The 22,043-nt window shown below is 47.3% G+C and overlaps 1 protein-coding gene across 1 annotated transcript in view; it reads right to left on the reverse strand.

Moving 5' to 3' along the window:
- Positions 1-22,043, reverse strand: part of LOC129562505 (choline/ethanolamine transporter FLVCR2) — a 57,084-nt gene that overhangs the window by 17,333 nt on the left and 17,708 nt on the right. Inside the window, exons 2-3 of the mRNA XM_055435687.2 lie at positions 9,031-9,172; positions 6,177-6,317 (exon numbers count right to left, since the gene is read on the reverse strand). Of these exons, the coding sequence (XP_055291662.2) occupies positions 6,177-6,317; positions 9,031-9,172 (283 nt within the window). The remainder of the gene's footprint in view (positions 1-6,176; positions 6,318-9,030; positions 9,173-22,043) is intronic.

Below are 22,043 nucleotides of genomic sequence, written 5' to 3' on the forward strand. Positions count from 1 at the left end.
AAGGGCCGGCCTGACCTCAGCAAAGCTCCAGGGAATCCCAGAAGGATTTGCTACCACCCAGCATCTTGAGGGGTCACACAGCTCCTCCAAGGCCCATGTAGGGTGGTGTAAAGGCCTTGAGAGCCCCAAGGACAGGTGTCCTTGGACACGGGTTGAGGCTGAGTTCAGATGCCCAACCCTGCACAGATTCTTCACAAGCATAGCTTGAGTTCCAGGGAACTCAAATGGGAAGCAAAGGTTATTATTCTTTTCTGAGGGGTGGTTCTTAGAGAGACAAAGGAGGGGCCCAGGATGGGTGAAGGTGGTACACTCAGTAATTAGCAGAGCTGACATCAAAAACTCAGACCTTATATTCCTTATGTACCAACTCTGAATTCACTGGCCCATCAATCAAGGCTGTTACTCCAAGACATGTCCACCCAGATCCAGCACATTTGTCCACGAAATTCTATCAACTGCTTGATTCCCAACGACATGATCTTTTTTTTTTTTTTACAATATTATATTGGTTGGTTTTGCCATACATTGACATGAATTCGCCCCAGGTGTACATGAGTTCCCCCTCCTGAATCCCCCTCTCACCTCCCTCCTCCCTTTATCCTCCCTCTTGGTCATCCCCGCACACCAGCCCCGAGTATCCTGTAACATGCATTGACCCTGAACTGCTGATTCATTTCACATATGACAACATACATGTTTCAATGTCATTCGCTCAAATCATCCCACCCTCACCCTCTCCCACAAAGTCCCAAAGACTGTTCGATACAACTGTGTCTCTTTTGCTGTCTCATATACAGGGTTATATTTCCATCTTTCTAAATTCCATATATATGTGTTAGTATACTGTATTGTCAACGACATGATCTTAAGTGTTTATAATTCAGAGGAAAATATAAACATTATGTATCATATGGTTATGTGTGTCCTCAGTCGCTCAGTTGTGTTGAAGAGAGAATTCATAGGGCCTGGACTCTATCTTAGGCTGTTCATGCTGATCATGCTCGGCCACCTCTCCAATGGACTCTGAACTCTGTGCTTAGTGCCTATGGAAACTACAATAGAAAGATAAGTCCCCCTCTGGACAGGGGAATCTTGAAGATCACATCCAGGTTACTCATTGCCTAAGAGAAAACATACTCTAATCACCCCTGCCTCCGGACAGGTTATAAACACTTTCCGTGTCTGTCGGAATGTAACCACAGGCTTATTGATTATTAACTGAATGATAGGGTTATTGTGATTGTATTTACCCTTCCTTTGTTTTATGTAAGTCTCAAGGAAATTGGGGTGGTGGGTTCAACGTACACATAGAGTATGAAAGATTTTCACAAATGGTGGTCGGGGTCCTTGGCTAAGAGAAGACTCTGCCTTGGGCCTGCTGGTGTAACAAACTGCACTCCACTATCTGCGTTATCCTTCTGAATGAGTTTGTTTCCCGGAACGCATGGCTATAACACTGTCTGACTCTTTATGACCCCATGGACTATAGCCCACCAGGCTCCTCTGTCCATGGAATTTTCTGGACAAAAATACTGGAGTACATTGCCATTTCTTACCCCAGGGTACACCAGGGGATCTTCCTGACACAGGGATCAAATTCGAGTTCCTGCATCTCCTATATTGGCAGGCAGATTCTTTACCACTGAGCTACCTGGGAAGCCCTACACTAGATGGTTATATATGTATATAATTAAAGTGTGAACCATTTCCCTTTTCAAAACTTAACCTGAGGGATTCTGGGTGGTCTCAAAGCATTAGTTGAATTTGTAGAGAGTCTTTTTTTTTCTTTTTTGGTTGTGTGTGCCTTTTCAATTTGGAGCAAAGATTGTAGGAGAAGAAAGCAGGGATTCTCAGGCAGATTGAGTGTCAAACAGTGCCTTTACATGACCTGTAACCCTTAGAAAGACACATTAAGATTGAAACCTTATCATCCCCATGTCCCAAAGATGGCTGGTCAGTGAAGGTAGGTCCTGCTTCTAACCCCCAGAACTCCACATCCTCATCTTCAAAGAAAGCAAGCCCCAGGGAAACAGTCTGAAGACTGAATCTCAGGAAGGACCATCCATCAACACCACCCCTGCCAGACAGATTCAGAGGTCACTCAGGGAACTGAGGCTGAAAACAGATCCCTGGTTCTGTCTCCAAGAGGCTCCCTTCTGCATGGGGAGACAAAGTGGTGTGGTGGTTAGGAAGACAGGCTTTGGTCTTAGACAGACAGAAGTTTATACTAAGCTCTCTTGCTTATTACTGTTTAATCACAGGCAAGGAATTAAATCAGAGCCTCAGTTTCCTTAGGTATAAAATGGAGCAGTTAAGCACCTAAGTCATGGATTTCTTTTGAAGATTAAATGAGATAATGCGTATATAAAGCACTTTACACGGTGCCTGACACACAGTAACGGCTCGATAACATTTTTTCCCAAATCTGTGATCAAGTCTAAGAATCATTTCCTAGTTGGCAAAGAGCCCTGTCACCAAGTTCAACTCTCTATCAAGAAAATAAGGCTTGTGTTTTTCTGACTATAACGAAATGTGTGCAAACAACCAGATTAGTGCAACTCCTTCTCACTGGGATTGCCCCAGGCTTTTGAGAAAAATGTTAAGAAATTCTATTTTTTTAATTGAAACTGGACATTTTTAATATAATGTCATCCCTACAAATGAGATTCTTCTCTTTCCCCCAGATTTGTTGCCGTTGCTTTTGTTCAGTAACTTTCTTGGACTCATTTTGTAACACCTGTGTCCTTCGTCATGTGCAACCACTGGTTTCTGCTCTACTAACTTAGTTTAGAACTAATGATTAGACAGAGATTTCCTTAAATACCGTAAGCCCATAAGTCTCCCCACTTTGCTGAGGATATTCATTGGGATTCGCCTGCGAATCTTCAGCAGGGTGGTGCCAACTCTGCCCTAGCCTTCACTTTCTGCTTACATGGAGCTTCACGTGCAGCCAGAGATGTGCACAACTCTGGGCATGCAGATTTCTAGACTGCTAAGAATATGTCAGAGGTTTCCAAAGCCCCCTGGTTATCTTATTCTCCATATTTTCAAGATCTTTGGCCAGCCTCTTGATGACCCCAACCGGTATTGCAACCTCAGGCAGTTGTGATGTTAAACAGTGACTGCTTTTAATAAATACCCTGGACATAGCGTTTTCCCACTTTTGCCATTATTTAGCCATTTGTTTTGAACAGATGTTCGCTGGGTTAAGCCTTTAGTCAAGAACCCTGAAATAACTGATGTTGATAATGTCTGCCCATGTTTTTGTTTTCACGGAGGATCCGAAGATCTACAGTCCTCACTTCACCATCCCAGAAGTGTTAACCCACTTATTCTCTGTGTTATCACTTTACCAGATAGATAAGGAAGAGTATCCAGAATCACAGAATTACCATTCTGCCAGACTGAAGACCATAGATGCAACCAGCTGTGCAAGATGGAAGGAATAGGAGCCGCTTTGCCCCACGGCATGTCCCAGAGCCGAGCCCATATCAAACAGTGCTGCTCCTCTTACGTTTCCTTATTTCTTACTTTAACGGGTCTGTGACCTGACCCTGCCATCAACAGCCTCTAGCACTGAAGACTGAAACCTCTGTAATGAGGCCACTGCCTGGTTAATACTACCATCACCATTCTCACTCCCAGGAGATATTTATTAAGCGGTTATCTGCCCTAGAATTCCACGGTAGGTCTCAAATGCCCTGTCATCAGATGCAATAAGGCTTATGGTGGTCAAAGGCTGATGCATTCAAGACGTTTAATTCTAGGGAAAAGGGAAAGTTCTTAGAAGCATGGAATCCTGAGTCTAGAAGGGAACCGAAAGATCATCACATTTCAGTTCAGTTCAGTTCAGTCGCTCAGTCGTGTCCGACTCTTTGCAACCCCGTGAACTGCAGCACATCAGGCCTCCCTGTCCATCACCAACTCCCGGAGTTCACCCAAACACATGTCCATTGAGTCGGTGATGCCATCCAACCATCTCATCCTCTGCTGTCCCCTTCTCCTCCTGCCTTCAATCTCTCCCAGCATCAGGATCTTTTCTGAGTCAGCTCTTCGCATCAGGTGGCCAAAGTTTCACTATCACGCTTCACCATCCATCTATAGGCTGATATTCCCCACAATATCCCCACTAGGTGGTTGGCTCCACCCACACCTGAATATCTCTCAGTGGCAGCATGGACCACTTTATCACCATTTTTATCACTTTATCACCATGTTTATCTTTAGTTGGCCACCCTGAGAATCAGAAACTTTGTTTTGTTAATGAATGCAGAGACACACTCAGAACCGAGAAGGTGGAGAGAGGAGGATTGGAGACCACAGAGCTTGAAGACCAACGTGGATACCTGGGGCTATTTCACCTAACCTATTCATATGCCTGAAAACCAGGTGTGCCTCTCTGCTGTGGATGATAACACTTCTTATCTAATGCCTGAGCAGGTAAACACTTTAATTCAGGTAAAGGACGTTGATAATCATAAAATGAAGGCTGGCAAAATTCAGGGAAGGAGTACAGGCAATCATGGATCAGGTTTTGGAGTCTGACAAATCTGTGTTTGAATCCTGGCTCTGCCCTTTAAAAGCTGTGTGTTCTTGAAAGTGAAAGTCGCTCAGTCATGTCCGACTCTTTGCGACCCCATGGACTGTAGCCCACTAGGCTCCTCCATCCATGGGATTCTCCAGGCAAGAGTACTGGAGTGGGTTGCCATTTCCTTCTCTAGGGGATCTTCCCAACCCAGGGATTGAACCCGGGTCTCCCGCATTGCAGGCAGATGCTTTAACCTCTGAGCCACCAGGGTGTGTTTTTGACGTATTACTTAATCTCTCTGAGTTTTTTCCTCATCTGTTAAAATGGGAAAAATGATACCACTTACCTGGTGGGAGTTAAATTAAAAAAAAATCTTGGCACACAGTAAATGTTATTATTGTTGAAAGACACACGGTTTGGGAGCCTAGAGAAAACCTAAGGTTATAGCCAAGTCATTGGAAAAGACCCTGATGCTGGGAAAGAGGAGGAGAAGGGGATGACAGAGGATGAGATGGTTGGATGGCATCACCGACTCAATGGACATGAGTCTGAGCAGGCTCCAGGAGACAGTGAAGGACAGGGAAGCCTGGCGTGATGCAGTCCACGGGGTTGCAAAGAGTCGGACACGACTGAGCGACTGAACGACAAATAGCCAACTGGGGTTTCACGAAGAATAAGTCATGGCAAACCAATCTCGCATCTTTTTTCTTCCGATCATTGAGCATGATATACTCTCACGATCTTAATCACACCAAGCTGGAGGGCTAAATGGGCAGAGTGGATAGCAGTAGAGTTGGGTGGATCGGTAAAGACACCTTTAATGGAATGCCCTGAGGTTGTGTCCTTGCCCAGCTCCAGGACAACATTGCCATTAATCATTAGAAGAAAGTGCTGCAAACACCTTGCTGCAAAGGTAAGCCAATATGCCACCAGAAAGACTGACATTTATCTTACCAAAGCCAAGAAAATTACATGAAATTTGGATGTTGTCTTCCATTCAGGTAAAAAAGAAGCCAAGTTAGAAGATGAAGGATTGGTTGGGGAATGATTCACATAGTAAGACTCATGTAACCATCCATCCATACACTCATTCAATCACTCATCTAACAACTGTCAGGTTGGAGAACCTACTCCAGGCTATAATTCCTCCTATTACTGAGGAAATATACAGGTAAAAAGACACAAATCTCTACTCTCAGGGAGTTCCTAGTTTGTGGGAAAAGAGATCTGGAAATGACTTGTCCTATCTGACTCTTTGCGACCCCATGGACTGTAGCCCACCAGGCTCCTCCGTCCATGGAATTTTCCAGGCAAGAGTACTGGAGTGGATTGCCATTTCCTTCTCCAAAGATGTACTTAAGAACAGCACAATAATCACCTAATACTGCTTTGCAGCAGACATACTAGGATGAGACTTGGAGGATCAGCAGGCATGTTGCCGGGTGACTTGACAGGGGAAGGAATGGTCTCCTAGGTAAACTTAAAGGAACAGGGAAGACTCTGAGGCACACCTGGCTCTTCAATTTAACCCTAAACGACGACTTTACATATACATTTGGGATCTGGAAACAGTAAGATGCACAGAAACGTCAGGTCTCTTGTCTCACATGCCCAGTTCCAGTACACCCCAGACACACGTGCATCATACCATAGGTGATGACTAGCAGCACAAAGTTCAGGTTTTTGAAGAGTCGGATGATGGAACTTAAGTACGAAGCATCAGTGGACGCCAAGGCATAGCTCAGGGACTGGGCCCTGCTGGGGGGATGTTTAGGCTTCTCCTTGAACACTGAAAGGAAAAAAAAAAAAAGAGAGATCATTGCAAATCCCTTGGTCCCACTCCTGCAGAGCTGACACATGGATGAGAGTTGTGAGAGTTGACTCCCTCATCTGAGAAGGGGCTCAGACTCCAAAAGGAAATATTAATTCTTTGATTAAATCTTCTATAACCTCCTCTCTTGAAGCTGCATCTCACTATCTGTGGCTGAGGGGCTGGTCCTTTGATTACTTTCTCTTAATGACCTTTGGACAGCTGCGATCATTGGACTTTCTAGGCAGTGCTCAAGGATAAAGGAGTCCTGTAATAAATGGCAAATACCAAATGGCAGAGCACTGAAGAATCCCATAGTAAACAGTGGACAGAAAGGAAGTGAGAGCTGAGGCTCTGGGATTAGTGGGCCCAGATGAGGACTCAGCCCCAGAGCTCTTCCCAGGGAAAGGGCTGGGCACAGAGCCTGGCACATGCTGCCAATAAACACTCCCTGAGTAAGGGAAGGGTCTGCTCCTATTGGAGAGACCTCAAGTCTATCCCCGGAGAAGGCAATGGCAAGCCATTCCAGTACTCTTGCCTAGAAAATCCCATGGATGGAGGAGCCTGGTAGGCTGCAGTCCGTGGGGTCGCTAAGGGTGGGACACGACTGAGCGACTTCACTTTCACTTTTCACTTTCACACACTGGAGAAGGAAATGGCAACCCACTCCAGTGTTCTTGCTTGGAGAATCCCAGGGACAGGGAAGCCTGGTGGGCTTCCATCTATGGGGTCACACAGAGTCGGACACGACTGAAGTGACTTAGCAGCAGCAGCAGCAGCAAGTCCATCCCTAGTTTCCCAGAGTGTGAATCAGACATCTGCCTCCTGAGAAACCAGAGGACTAACACATGCTCCTGTCGGACTGGGCCTCTGATAGGAAGGACCGGGGAGGGACAGCGAGAAAACCATTCTCTTTATGTTCTAGTTTCACAGCTGGTACAGTCCATTTCACTGCACTGACTGCTGTTCAGTTCTCTGGGCGCCAGTTTAACCAGCTGTCTGCCTAAATTGGTCCCTTAGATGAGGCAACATCTTCACCCCCAGCCTCCATGAGAATGCTTCTGAAAGGTCAGGAGATGGTCTCCAGTTAGAGGAAGCTTTGGAAAGGAGGTTTACTCTCTTGAACATCAAAGGCCTTCCCGCTCCACCCAGATAAATCTCCAGCCCAGACTTCAGAGCCTTGCTTCTTCCTTTCCGGAAATAGTCCTGGCCAACTTCCTCCACCCACTGGGAACCTCTCAATCATTGTCTGACCTGTTCACCTCCCCTTCTATCAGGGGAAAGAAATCAAGGCAAGAGATTTTTTTTTTTTTTTTAATCTTGGCAACAATAGCTGTTTGCTCAAGGATTGGGCAACCACAAACCACAATTTGGATAAGATTTTTCAGTTCTTTATTCAGTGAGCAATGGTCAGTGCTCGCTAGTAAAATGTAAAGCGAAGAAAGGTCCCAACTCCAGGATCTCTGCAAAGGACCAGGCCCTCACCCGCTACAAACACAAGAATTTGGAACTGAGCACATTATAATTCGAAACTTCAAGGCTGTCTGAGGATGTTCTTTCCTGTTCTCAACCACAGCTTCAAAGGAACACCTTTCTCACCTTTCCAGGAACACCAGGTCCTCCGTCCAGGAGATTCTGTGAACTCTGAAAAGCCCTTCCTCTCAGTGTGGACCCCAGGGAGGGAATGACATAGTGAGATCGGATGGGTGAGGTCCATGATCATAATAGTGTTTGACTCTGGAGGTGAGGCCGGCAGGCGGGAAGGAAACTTTTAACGTGTATGGTGGAATTTTCAAATATTAAACGAAAGCTGGTTAACCTCTAAAGACAATTGACTCACTGAAAATGAAAACTTCTTCTACACTCTTTATCACAGCCCATCTGATATTACTCAGATAATAAAAGATGATATAAATTATATTAACCAAACATCTCAATGATTAAATATGTATACATGGAGTAATAGTAGTTCTCTGGGGCTGGTGCTTGGGATTAACTAATTCTAGGCTAAGTTAATGGTTATCCTTTTGTGTATGCTTTTTTGTATCTTCTGGATTTTTTCATAATGAGCATTATTCTATACACATTTTTTCAAAAATTTAAAAAATGTGGGCCCCAGGCATTCTCAGGTGAATATATGAGCATTTTAGTGTTTGCGGGTCAATCCTGTTTTATTTCAGAAATGTAGATTATGGAGTTAGCAGCTTAGGCTGGAATTCAGTCTCTGCCACTTACTATCTAATCTTGAATAATTTCCTTATCTCCTCTTAAGTCACTGTTTTCTCTTGGTTGAGAGACCCTGATACTAGGACCTCCCCTAAAGAAGTCAGTGAGAACAGGTACACTCAGCACAGGGCCTGTGATATCATGAGTGCTCAGCAGAGTTGCATGAAGGGAATCAAGGCTGCCCATTAATTCTAATAAGGTCATACTGAGGAACTGGTAATTAGAACTAATCTTGACTGAGCATCTAACAAAGCACACAGGACCAGTTAATATTGTATGGGCAGCAACTACTCCAGCTAAAACATTTGAAGACCACTGGAAGCTTGGCTTCCAGTTTCTATAGACGTGTTTTATAAAACACATGATACCTAGCATGGTGTTCTAGGGCCATATTCACAAGGTCCTCCCCCAAGTCAGCAGGACCTCCCTGCCTCCCTGCCCGCCATGGGTTTATCAGTGACCTTACCTATGACGACAAGGATGAAAAGCAGAGTGGCCACGCCTGCTATTATGTAGAACATGATGCTGATGTGGTAGGCAAGCTTGTCCTGGTCTTTGACGTTGGGTACCAAGACGGGAGGGACTAAGAACCCAATGGCAATTCCAAGCTATAGAAGACAGACAGTCAATTGTAGTATCAACAGCCAAGAGGCACACATTTAAGAGACTCTTAATAAGAAACAATCCTCAACTTCCAGTCCTTAAAACCCAAACGGGTTGTTTCCCCACTCAAGACACCAGAGATCTTTCTTTTGACTGACAGCTCAACGCACACACACCCTTGACCACCGTCACTATCAATGGTGGTTTAGTCGCTAAGTTGTGTCCGACTCTTGTGATCCCATGGACTGTAGCCCGCCAGGCTCCTCTGGCCATGGGATTCTCCAAGCAAGAATACTGGAGTGGGTTGCCTTTTCCTTCTCCAAGGGATCTTCCCGACCCAGGAATCAGACCCAGGTCTCCTGCATTGCAGGCAGATTCTTTACTGACTGAGCTATGAGGGAACCACTGAAAAAGATTGTAGTTGGGATTCTCACTGCAGGCTATTTTTTTTTCTAACAACAAATTAATGAAGAACAGTTTTTATACTCCCATCTCTATGGTAAAGTAAAACAATGCTAGCTTTGCTTTTGGTTCCAGTTAAATTCTTGATTTCACTGAATCTGTTAACCTAAGGCTGAGAGACCAGCTGAGGGATATTTCTATACACTGCAACCCCAAGAACTTCCATTCAGTGAGAGATGGAAGCCAAACATTGTGACCACACTGACAAACGTAAATGTTTAAGCTCACTCTGTAACTTTGTCATTTAGAAAGCATCTGTAGTGTGAATTCACAGAACTGCATAAATTTATATACACAGGACATAGGCACATGCAAACTGGCTATAAACACACACACACACACACACACACTCACATACCCCAACAAATTGAAACAGCTCATATCAGCACTGCAGTTCTAACTTCAGGGACCTAACAGTTGGGTATTTCTGAAGCAGAAACACTGTGATTCAGGAGTGACCAGCTGTGATGCAATGCCCCCAAACCCTTCTGCCACATGAAATACCAAGGTGGAAATTGGAAAATAGCCTGAAAACTCATGCAAGATTCAAATTCTAGAATTGACAGAAGCTAACTCTTTTGTGTTAAGGTACCACTTCTCCTTTATTGAATTTGAAAGCAACTGCAGGGAGAGGAGCACTTTGCTTTCAGGCCAATTATAACATCATCAATTGCCAATGCACTCATCATCCCAGTTGGTTTTCTAGCCTGTCAATTATAGCCACTCCAGGTAGTCACTAGTGATTCTTAGCTCTGAAATAGTCTCAAAAGTCACCATCAACAGGTTCAGAGTAGCATTCTTCCAGGGTATACTGTATACAATCAACAAGTCAAACTGATCTTTTAAGCACCTGCTTTTTGAAACGTGTTCTGCTAGATTTCTGAGGGAGTACAGAGACGTATATGGCAGAGGACTGCTTCAAGGAGCTTTATAATCTAGTGGGGGCAGGGGAATGAAAAGAAAGATAAAAAGGGTAACACAAGTGGAGACATTTGTGGGCTGAAATGATTGAACGATAGTTCCAGAGTTCCTTTACCATCCTCTATTACAAACCCATTATTAGAGGACCAAATAGAGGTTCAGTGACTTGTTCAGGGTCACACAGAGTGAAGAAACCAGATCTCCTGGCATCTCTAAGAAGTGCCTCCTTCATGGGGCCTAGATTGCCTTTCAGGGCTAAAAGTCATGAGAAAAGTCCAAGCGAGCAGGCTCTTCCATGAGAGAAGGTATTCCATGTCCTTCGAGCTTTATCGGATCCTCGCTGACATTAATCTATCAGAGTTGAGTCCCATTTCTTAACTGCTGGTCAAGATGTTGAGGGTAAAAACCAGCCAAAGACACAGGGGCAAATGCACCCTTCACAGCTGGGAAGCTGTGCCATTGCACACCCTCTCTGGTTTCCTAAGTGCTCTGAAGTTGCAGATCTAGCGGTCAAACAGGAAGCCAAAGGGCCCCTTTTGCAAGAATGAGGGAAGATATGGGACATCACTCAAGGTTCTGGGATTCTCTCACTCTCAAAAGGACTTTGATGGAGGGGGACCTAATGCTCAGTGATCTTCTGCCTTGAGAGGGAGGTCCTCCCAGCTGGGTCCACGCTGCACACTTGAGCCCTCAGAGGCCCCACTCCATCCTCTGTCCACCGTCCACACTCTAAGCCTGAATGAGTGCTCTTCCAGCCTCAGGATGGGGCAATCAGCTTAAGGGCCTGAGGCAGCCCTGGCCAGGTAGCAAGGCTGTCCCACAGGGACCTTTCCCCAGGAGGATGTTGGCTTTGGCGGTACTTTCACACCCACTGTGAAAATTAAAACACAGGGATTGCACTGCAAGCTGCTGCCTCTTCTGTTTTTCAGAACATACTTTTTTCCTGCCTCTTGAAAGCCGTGCTCAGGGAGTGTGCAGAGCCCTATACCTAGCTCCTAGATTCCGAGTCTGTGCCTCAGCAGGAACTCAGTCATTTTGGCTGGCTGGGTGAATGGACAGATGGATATTGGTAGAAGGTCTTATCTACACAAAGCTGGTAGAATCACACAGGTCTGCCCACTAATGACCATGTTCTTTCTACAAACCGGGCTGTATCTCCAGTGGTAAGGGAAGAAAACGGCATGGGGGTGTGGATGGGAAGAGGGTAGGATCCTGACTAGCTTTTGAGCATCTACTAGGCACCGGGCATGCAATACAGCTTATCTTTTTCACTTAGTCCATGAGCTCTTACAACAAAGGTAAAAATGAGAAAAACTGGTCATTACACCGCCAACATCACACTGGCTGGTAGCATAAGAGTTGGGCTCCCAAACCAATTCTGTCTGACTCTGGGCCCCAGCTCACCTCCTGCCTCCCAGGAAATGTTGCTGGTGTGACATCAGTCAGCACAGAAGCCTATATTTTCACTCCTCTGAGTTCTGTCACACATTCGATAGGACACCCACCAGAGTAAAAACCAGAGACCTGCAGCCCAAGTGAGGCCAAGAAAAATGTGAAGAATTGAGAGAATGCTGCTCCCAAGGGTAGGATCCTCACCTTTTCCATGCTCACCAAAAAAGCCGACCCACACTATGAATGTAAAGGATCAAAAATCACTGCTTAAAAAAGAAAAAAAAAAATCACTTCTCACCGGTTCTGACTTGCCCTTTGCCCCAGCACTTGTTCTAGTTTTATCCTCCTCAGCCAAATAGTCACGGGCAAAGTACACAACACACAGACAAACCCAGTCACACCCTCCACCCTTCAGAGCCTAAGAGCCTAATTACAGTGGTGCACTTTGCCCCAAAAGAAGACGCTTAATCCAAATGGGGTGAATGAAAGATGGAGACGCAGGCTGGGAAGACACTCTGTCTTTGATTTGATTTCACCCTTTCTGCAAACGCAAGGGTGACATCTAAACACTGTTGCAAGAGCTGTGATCACGAGCACTTGCAGAGCAAATGTCCCAGTTAAAAACACGCCTGTGCAGCCCGAGGGCTTCGGGGGACAGGAGGAAGCCGTACTTGCGTAATGCATCACTTGTCATTCCGGCTCACGCACTTGGCAGAGCAAATATTAATCCAGAAACCACGAGGCTGCATCTGGGGTAAGACGGCCACACTTAACCCACTACACAGCACAGCCCAACATGTGTTATGTTTGCTCTGAGACCCACAGAACCACTGTCCCCATCACTATCCACATGGGCCCCAAGTCAGACTGAATCAGAACCCAGGCACAAAGCTGCTTCTCAAAGCTGCCTGGTCATGAACATGCCCGGACCATCCAAGGAGGATCCTGGGGCTTTTGCAAAAGGCAGGGAGCTCTGTGTCAACACCATGGTGAGGGCTCAGTCCTACCGGAACCAGGACAGACCACTGGTGCCCACCTGAAACCTCTGCCAGGGTCGCAGGCATCCTCCAGACCCAGTATCGGCCAGGAGGGTGCTGCTCCTCTTGGTAGGAGGCAACCACATCAGCAAGCAGCTTCTCACCCACCGAACCTCATTCCTCCTCGGCCCTTTCCTCCCCCAGGCAGACCAGCTGATCAGAGAAAGCCGGGCCCCCTCTCAGCCCCACGGCCAGGCCCCCACTGCTGCCTCATTCCTCCCCTTTGGCCACAGTCACCAGATCAGGACAACATATCTCGTGGATTTCAGGGCTCCCAAGAGCCAGCTCCCTGGGACCAAGGATTAGAGATGTCCCCTTACTGGGTCAGCAGTTTCCCTGCAGCAGAAGGCCCAGGCTTGAAGGCTCCCTTCCAACTTGATCTCATTATGTCCTCACCAGGAATCACCTTGCTCCTCAAGGAGCTCACACCCATGAGGCTCATTTTAAGAGTGAACGTTATTCATTTCAAAGCAAACCGCTCCCCCTTCCTCCTTTCTACCCCAATGTCCCTCTGACTTGTCATCACTCTACACAGTGGTTAAGGGCTTGGGTTCCGGGGTCAGAAAGGTCTGAGTTCACACCCCAGCTCTGCCAGTCACCAGAAGGCTGACGTTGACATGCTATTTCCCTTCATTTTGCCTGTCTCCTAGCCCACAGGAAGGCACTGTGCTGCCTAGTTCATACCCCCTAGCTCAGCCCATCTGAAGGGACTTCCCAGCAGGATGCTTTATGTCAGGAGGGTTCACTGCCTTCCCACCCACCACGCTCTCCCATGGCACGGGCGACAGGCCTGGGAGGAGAGGCCACCTGGACAAACAAGACGTGCTCAGTTGACTGATGCAGCAGTCAGCCAGCGACCCTGGTTCTCCTCCTCACGCTTCTCTGCTCCTCCTCTCTGCCTCTCTCATCTCTCGGTTGCCCTGGCCTCTGCCTCCTCACATCCATGCTGTCTAGACCCTCCCCAGCCTCCCTGGGACGCCCACTTTGCCTGTGTCTCTTTCAGGTGATGTCACCTCTCCCCCACCAGCTTGCACAGTGTGTTCAGAAGCACCTTCCTCAGCACTGTTCTGACCACGGGGTCCAGCTCAAGGACCCTCAAGGAGCCAGCCCTCTTCCAGGGAGGACCACGTCCACACCCCTCAGCCTGATATTCCTGTCTTTCTTCACCTCCAGTCTCATCTCCATCTGCTTCTCTGGATGTCCCCAGATTGGATGGTCCACAAGTCCAACACTTCATCATCTCTACCCCAGCAGATTCATTGCTTGCAAAGGTCTTCCTCCTTGAACCTTTTAAGGCCCATCTTACCCTCAGTTCCTTCTCTGAGTCCTTGATTATTTCAGGGAGGCCTGATTTCCTTGACCTAACCCCTTGAATCCTTTAAATTTCACCCTTTCTTCTGACATTAGTCTGCTGCTTGGTAAACAGGACAGGGGTTTATTTGATAAATGGGCATTAAACGAAAGGGCTGCAGTTTACTGGGACGTCAGGAAACATCACTTCCCTTCCAGACTAGCTGTGAACCCAGACCTGGGGAATGATGTGGTTGGAAACTTAAAATTGTCTAGACAAGGCTCTTAGAGAAAGTGTGATTTTTAAAATAACAAAATTGAAGGTTCCTTCTAAATTAGCACCACATGAAAGATAAATCTGGGTTCAATCTAGATTTCCATACACCAGGTTTGCTTAAAGCTGATCAACCCCTTCTTGCCTGGAGAATCCCATGGACGAAGAAGCCTGGTAGGCTACAGTCCATGGGGTCGCAAAGAGTTGGACACGACTGAGCGACGGAACGGATCAACCCCTACGAGCAGTCTTAAAGCACACAGCACGATGTCACCCCCACAAGGCTGTTTTCATGAGATCGGTGACCACAAACACACGTCTATATACATTAGCAATGATCTTAATGATCTATTAATCATTACAGATTAATCAGAAACTAAAGGTCACGGAGAACAACAGTTGAGAAGAATATACATAGACAAACATACGGAAATGTTCTTTCTTAAAGGGTTATTTAAGTCCATACAGAGTTTACGGGCACTACAGCGAAAGTGTTAGCTGTTCAGTTGTATCCGACTCTTTGCCACCCTATGGACTGTAGCCCACCAGGCTCCTCTATCCATGGAATATTCCAAGCAAGAATACTGGAGTGGGCTGTAGTTTCCTTCTCCAGGGAATTTTCCTCACCCAAGGATCCAACCCGGGCCTCCCACACTGCAGGCAGATTCTTTACCATCTGAGCCAACAGGGAAGCACCAAAAGGTACTACAAAAAGCAGCATGTCAAATTTCCATCCCATACACACAAAGCCACCCACTCCTGGGCTGCATATCTGGACTCTGGCAGCTCAGACATGGACAGCAGGGCCACCCACAGGGAGGCCACCACTCCACCCTGTCTGGACAAAACCCAGAAGTGACTTCAGCACTCAAAGTCCATCCCTACACACTGCTGTGTGCATTTAAAGACCACAAAGTGGTGCTGCAGGGACAAGCTGGCCCACTCAATGCAAAATTCCACTACTACGAATACCTCTCTCCCTCCTCAGCCAGGGTCACTCAGACCATTGCTTACACCTCAGTGAAAGCACTACACCTCAGCAATCAAGGCATAACTGATCTGGGCAAAATGACCCACAAAAAAGGCTCTGGGTCCCCAGGGCAGGATGGCACGCTGCAGGAAAGCCACCTTGGAATGTGAGCAGTCTGAGACTGAGTCTGGCGGTCCTGGGACTGAGTCTTGGATGCCCCGGAAAGGAGCGAGGCAGCTTCTGGGCACTGCAACACAACTCGAACAACAGTTTAATCATGAGGACGAGCCACCCAGGACCACCTGGCAGCTCCTAGGAACACATCACAGTCAGCAATAATGTGCAGGCAAAGCCTGCTCACATGACTGTATTTTTTAAATTCCCAAATCCAAGCCCCTGGCTTCTTCTGAAAAAGCCAACTCGGGATTAAGGATGGAGCAGACCTTCAGGAACAAAAACAATCTCATTGATTTGGGGACAAATCGCCCATGAAAGAGGTTTATGGATTTAAAAGGCTACGCTTAGGTCCCTAAGAACTTGAGAAGCGGTGTCACAGCTGGTCAGGCTCTAGACTCCCTTAGAATCCCCTCCCCTAATCACAGGGTTTGTCCTCAAATCTGCGATTGCGCTGGTGGCTTGCATAACCTGGACACTCTTGGACTTCCTCAGTCCTGCAGGTGGCGCTAGTGATAAAGAACTGCCTGCCAATACAGGGCACGTACGAGATACGGGTTTGATATCTGGGCTAGGAAGTTCCCCTGGAGGAGGGCATGGTAACCTACTCCAGTATTCTTGTCTGGAGAATCCAATGGACAGAGGAGCCTAGCAGGCCAAGAGTCGGACACAACTGAAGCAACTTAGCAGGCACCTGAGGAGAAGAGGCTAGGTGAAGGCAGGAGGAGCGCCAGGGGAACCAGGATGGCCTGTAAGACTTGCCTCCCAGGGAAGGTCAGAAACCCCATCAAGGCTGACTCACTGTGCTTGCCACGCCACAGCTGCCGGCCTGCTGCTGCTGCTGCTGCTGCTAAGTTGCTACAGTCGTGTCCGACTCTGTGCGACCCCATAGACGGCAGCCCACCAGGCTCTGCCATCCCTGGAATTCTCCAGGCAAGAACACTGGAGTGGGTTGCCATTTCCTTCTCCAATGTGTGAAAGTAAAAAGTGAAAGTGAAGTCACTCAGTTTTGTCCGACTAGTAGCCACCCCATGGACTATAGCCCAAGCAGGCTCCTCTGTCCATGTGATTTTCTAGGCAACAGTACTGGAGTGGTTTGCCATTGCCTAGGTGCTACTAAATACTGCACCTATATGCACACACACCCTCTTTTAATCCCTATTTTTTGTTGTTGTTTTGCTTTTTATTCTGTTTTGGCTGTGCTGGGTTTTCATTGTGGCATGTAGACTTGGTTGCCCCATGGTATGTGGGATCCTAATTCCCTGACCAGGGATTGAACATGTTCCTTGCATTGGAAGGCGAGTTCTTAACCACTTGACCACCAAGGAAGTCCCCAAATCTCTATTTTAAAACTGAGAAAACTAGCATTTAAGTAGCTTGTCCAAGGTCAAAGAACAGCAAGTGTTCTATGCTAGGCTTCAAGTTCAGGCCATGGGTACTAGAGTCCGTAGCCTTAACCATTTGGCCCAACATTCCAGTCCTAGCTGTTATTCAAAGCAGAAGGAAGGAAATAAATAAATACACAGTGAGCACCCACTGTGTGCTGGGCAGTTGCTAAATGATTTTTCACACTATTTCATTTAATTCCTTTTTTTTTTTTTACAGCAATGAAGTATTTTTTAATTAAGTTGTATACATTGGTTTTTATACATAATGCTATTGCACATGCTATGTTAGTGTAAACATAACTTTTACATGCACTGGGCACCCAAAAACATGGTGTGACTCACTTTATTGCCATGATGGCTTTAATGTAACAGCCTGGAGCAGATCCCACCATATCTCTGGAATATGCCTGTGGCACAAATAGGCAAACCCAGGCATTCTAGTTCCAAGGTCTGCCCAGCTAAGTCCTATGTATTGAGATCCAGGCCTACATACAGGGCATTTTACTCACGTGGTCTCATTTCCATGAGATGGAATATCTGTGCCCATTGTACAGAAGAGGAAGTGGAGGCCATGAGGTGCTGTCATTTGCTGTTTGTAGTCAGTGCTCTTTTCCCTAAAGGCCCTGACACAGAGTGTGGTTTGGGGGCTTGGACAGGCTCGGGAGGCCGGAGGACAGTGCCCGGCTGACTCTGTCTTCTCTCGTCTCAGGCCCTGGGCTGGTCCTTCGTGCTGCTGACCACACTGCTGGCATTTGTCGTGCGCTCTGTGCGGCCCTGCTTCACACAGGCCGCCTTCCTTAAAAGCAAGTACTGGTCCCACTACATCGACATTGAGCGTAAGCTCTTTGATGAGACGTGCACGGAGCACGCCTCATTTAATTCCTTACAACAGCTCCCTAAAGTCAGAAAGGTTATCTCTGGTTTGGTTTTTACAGAAGAGAAAACTATAACTTGCCCAAGGTCACCCAGCTTCTAATGGCAGAAATGAGATGTGAGCCCATGGCAATCTGATTCCCTTGACAAACTGGGCAAATTTCGCGGAAGTAACTGCCTCAGAGACCTGATAACATCTCCAGTCTTACAGGTGCGACGCTACCATTCAAGTGCCTCCCATGAGTCTAGCTATTGGAGGAAGTAATCAGCAGATATGGTTCCAGCTATAGTCTGACTGTTGACCACTTAGTCAACCCCTATGAACTCTGGGAGTTGGTGATGGACAGGGAGGCCTGGCGTGCTATGATTCATGGGGTCGTGAGGAGTCGGACATGACTGAGCGACTGAACTGAACTGAACTGATGGGGTTTCTCGTTCTCATATGCTTGATTTCTGATTGTCTTCCATGTAGGCTATTTGTCATCTCTCCAGCTAGATTTTAGCACCACGAGGACAGGGACATTGGCCAACCTTTCCTTGTGTGACCCCTCCCCATGCCGCGCCCACTACTCTGCCAAGAACAGAGATGAGCCTCAGGAAATATCTTCTGAATAGAGAAGACTTTCAGAACTCCACAGCTCAAACCTAAATCAAGTACTGCCAGTCTCTGCTATAGCAAAGAAGCTGGGCAGAGTAGCAATTTGCTGAGCTGCAAGAGTTGACCACCAAAAGAAAGCAGATGCAAGGTGGAATGATGCAGTGAAGACCCCCAATTTGGAGCTTCCCAAGATCAGACACGGGGGTCACTGGAATGTAGGCTGATCAACCACCCACCCTCAAACCTACACTTAAGATTTACTGAACACCCACTGATATGAAGCACCACACTAAAAGGCAGGGGAGGAGATAAATGCAAGATGAAGAACATTACCAAGCTTCTAAGCAGCCAACACACCTTGATCTTGACCTACAGCCTTGGGGATGGGTTTCCTCCTCATTATCGAGAGGGTGCAGGTGGCAGAGGTACCCTGGGCTCTAAACAGAGAAGGTGCTAAGCTTAGGGGAGGGGTCTGAGTTCTACAGGGAAATTTTGATTAATTTTTTGACACAGGGCTTGCTATTTTTTTTTTTAAGCTCAGCTTCGTATTTGTGCTGCTCTCAGTCATCACCTTGGGAGGCTCCTGGAGCACACATGCCTCCTTTTAAGGGTAGGTGTTGCTCCTGAAATTGTGCTTGTGGTGACATCAGCGAAGACTCAGTCCTGCTTTAGGTGAGAGCAGCCTTTGCCGCCCTTTCCAGCCTCTGCTTCCCTTTCCCCAAGTGCCCGACTCATGGCCGACTTCTCCACCCAAAGGTCCCTCTCATGACAGAGCAGACAGCCAACGCCACAGGCTCCTAGAACTTCCCCAGTGACTCAGTCGGGGAAGAGGAAAGAAAAGGGACATCCTTCTAACCACCAGTCCAGGAAAGGGACTCAGTCACAGTTTCCCATAGTCCAGACCTCACTTTCTCCAACTCTTGGAGAAAATAAAAAGCTCCATTGAGAGGTTGGGCACTTCCACCGACCCCCAATCAGACACCAGGCCACAGCAGCCAACAGTTGGACTCACACATCTCGTGTACTATTCCCGTGCTCAACCTCACCACTCCCTGCCTGGTGACAGATGGTGAAATAGCACAAAGCAGACGAACTCTTTCCTTTGTCTGATATGTCACATGCTGTCATTCCTGAAAGCAGTTCCTGTGACCATGTGTGCATGCTTAGTCACTCAGTCATGTCTGACTCTGTGACCCCATTAGCCCGCCAGGCTCCTCTGTTTATGGAATTCTCCTGGCAAGAATACTGGAGTGGGTTGCCATGCTTTCCTCCAGGGGATCTTCCCAACCCAGGGATCGAACCCGGGTCTTCTGTATTGCAGGCGGATTCTTTACCATCTGAGCCACCAGGGAAGCCCCTCAAGTGACCATACATGTTTCTAATACTCCCAAGTTTTCTTCCGAGTCTGACTGGGCTTTCTTTGTTGAAAGAACCCCACTTCTGACTCTCAGAGGTGAAACTCAAACCAGAGAGTTTACTCACAGGCAGGCCCTGGAAGAGTGGTTTCTTAACAGGCTGCCACGAGCCAGATCCAGTTCTTCCCACTTCAGGGTGAGCCTCCAAAAAGAGATAGGCTGGGCCCTAGGTAGTTTTTTCCTAAGATGCCAACTTCATAAGGTAACTAGCCCTGCCACATAGTCGCAGAGAGATCTGGAAAGAAAAAGAAATCTAAACCTTGCACCAGAAAAACTATTAATAACCCATATCTACCATCATCCCCGGAAAGTAATACGATGAACTCTGGCCTGGGATTTAGGGAGTTACTCAGGACCTACTTACATGAGCTCAGCTCCCCTCCTACTTGGCCCGACACTTCCACCACTAGTCACTCCATCAGCCTTAGAGTCTAATCCCTCTTCTCTTAGATATGAATTCAGGAACTTTTCTTTTCTATTGCTAAAGTCCATGGGGTCTCAAAGAGTCAGACATGACCGAGCAACTGAACAACTCTTTCCTCAGAGCTCAGAATGTGGGTTGGCACAGAGTAGAAATTCAAGAAATGTTTGTTCAGTCAGTAAATAAAGGCTGTGGTGCATTGTCTCAAAGAAACCATAGCTCCCAAGAACTGACATGAGAGTGCTTGGCCCTATAAATGGAGAATATAGCCCTTAATAGGATTCCTGAGCGGCTCTAGTGGTAAAGAACCTGCCTGCTAATGCAGGAGATGGAAGAGATGTGGGTTCGATCCCTGGGTCAGGAAGATCCCCTGGAGGAGGGCACGGCAATTCACTCCAGTAGTTTTCCCTGGAGAATCCCATAGACAGGGGAGCCTGGTGGGCTACGATCCACAGGGTTTCAAAGAGTCAGACACCACCAAAGAGACTCAGCACCATACACATAGGCCTTAATGGCTTTCCAGGTGGCTCGGTGGTAAAGAATCCTCCCGCCAAGCAGGAGACATGGGTTCAATCCCTGGGTTGGGAAGATTTCCTGGAGAAGGAAATGGCAACCCGCTCCAGTATTCCTGCTTGGGAAATTCCATGGATGGAGGTGCCTGGCACGCCACATACAGTCCATAGGGTCACAAAGAGTCAGACATAATGACAAACCAACGAGCCAATGAAACCCTTAATCCAAGGTTGTACCACCTGAGATAGACAGCCGAGGGGGTTAGAGCCTTCATGCACTGACTCTCATTTGTCACATTACCTGTGGTCTGTCAACTGGGAAAACACCCAGAGTCTGGCCAGAATGGATGCAATCCAGTATTGACAGAATTCAAAGAGCAGCAAAGACTGATGGCCAGGGGCCTGTGTCGGTTACTTGCAAGGGACAGAGATCTGGCCCACAGAGGGGACACCCTAGTAAAGGAGGTAGATTTTTGTGGACTAGCATAAGAACACAAGGCTAGCACTCCTGGGGCAAATAATGGGGTCCTCTCTTCCTCAAGGAGAGAGAAGAATTCTGGAGAGAGAAAAGTCAGTTACCACAGTCACATGGATGGTCTGAGCCCCACCAGTCCGTGGATCAGCATCACCCTTCGGTGGCTATTGGTGGTGGTTTAGTCATTCAGTCGTGTCCAACTCTTTCCGACCCCATGGACTGTAGTCCACCAGGCTTCTCTGTCCATGGGATTTCCTGGGCCAGAATACCAGAGTAGGTTGCCATTTCCTTTTCCAGGGGATCTTCCTGACCCAGGGGTCAAACTCGGGTCTTCTGCATTGCAGGCAGATTCTTTACCGACTGAGCCACCAGGAAAGCCCAACTGTAAGGGGCCTGGGAGAAAATGCGGTCACACCAGGACCCCTAGGCCCTGAGGAGAAGACTTCTTATTCCTGGGACCCATCTCCTGACAATGAGGACTAAGTCAGTTCTGTGTTCTGCCACCAAGGCTACTGCCTACATTGAAGACAGGAGCCATCCAGGGCATACAGAGATTGAAAAGCTGCTCTGTGCCAACCCCTGGCAAAAGGCCCTTCTTGGAATCAAAAAGGAGTTAGAATGGTCCATAGGACCTCAGGAGTTTCATCATGGCTCAAGTCAAAAAGACCAAATCA

Source organism: Moschus berezovskii, chromosome 9 (assembly GCF_049115385.1).
Source record: "Moschus berezovskii isolate FMDL1 chromosome 9, NW_MosBer_1.0, whole genome shotgun sequence".
NCBI lineage: Eukaryota > Metazoa > Chordata > Mammalia > Artiodactyla > Moschidae > Moschus > Moschus berezovskii.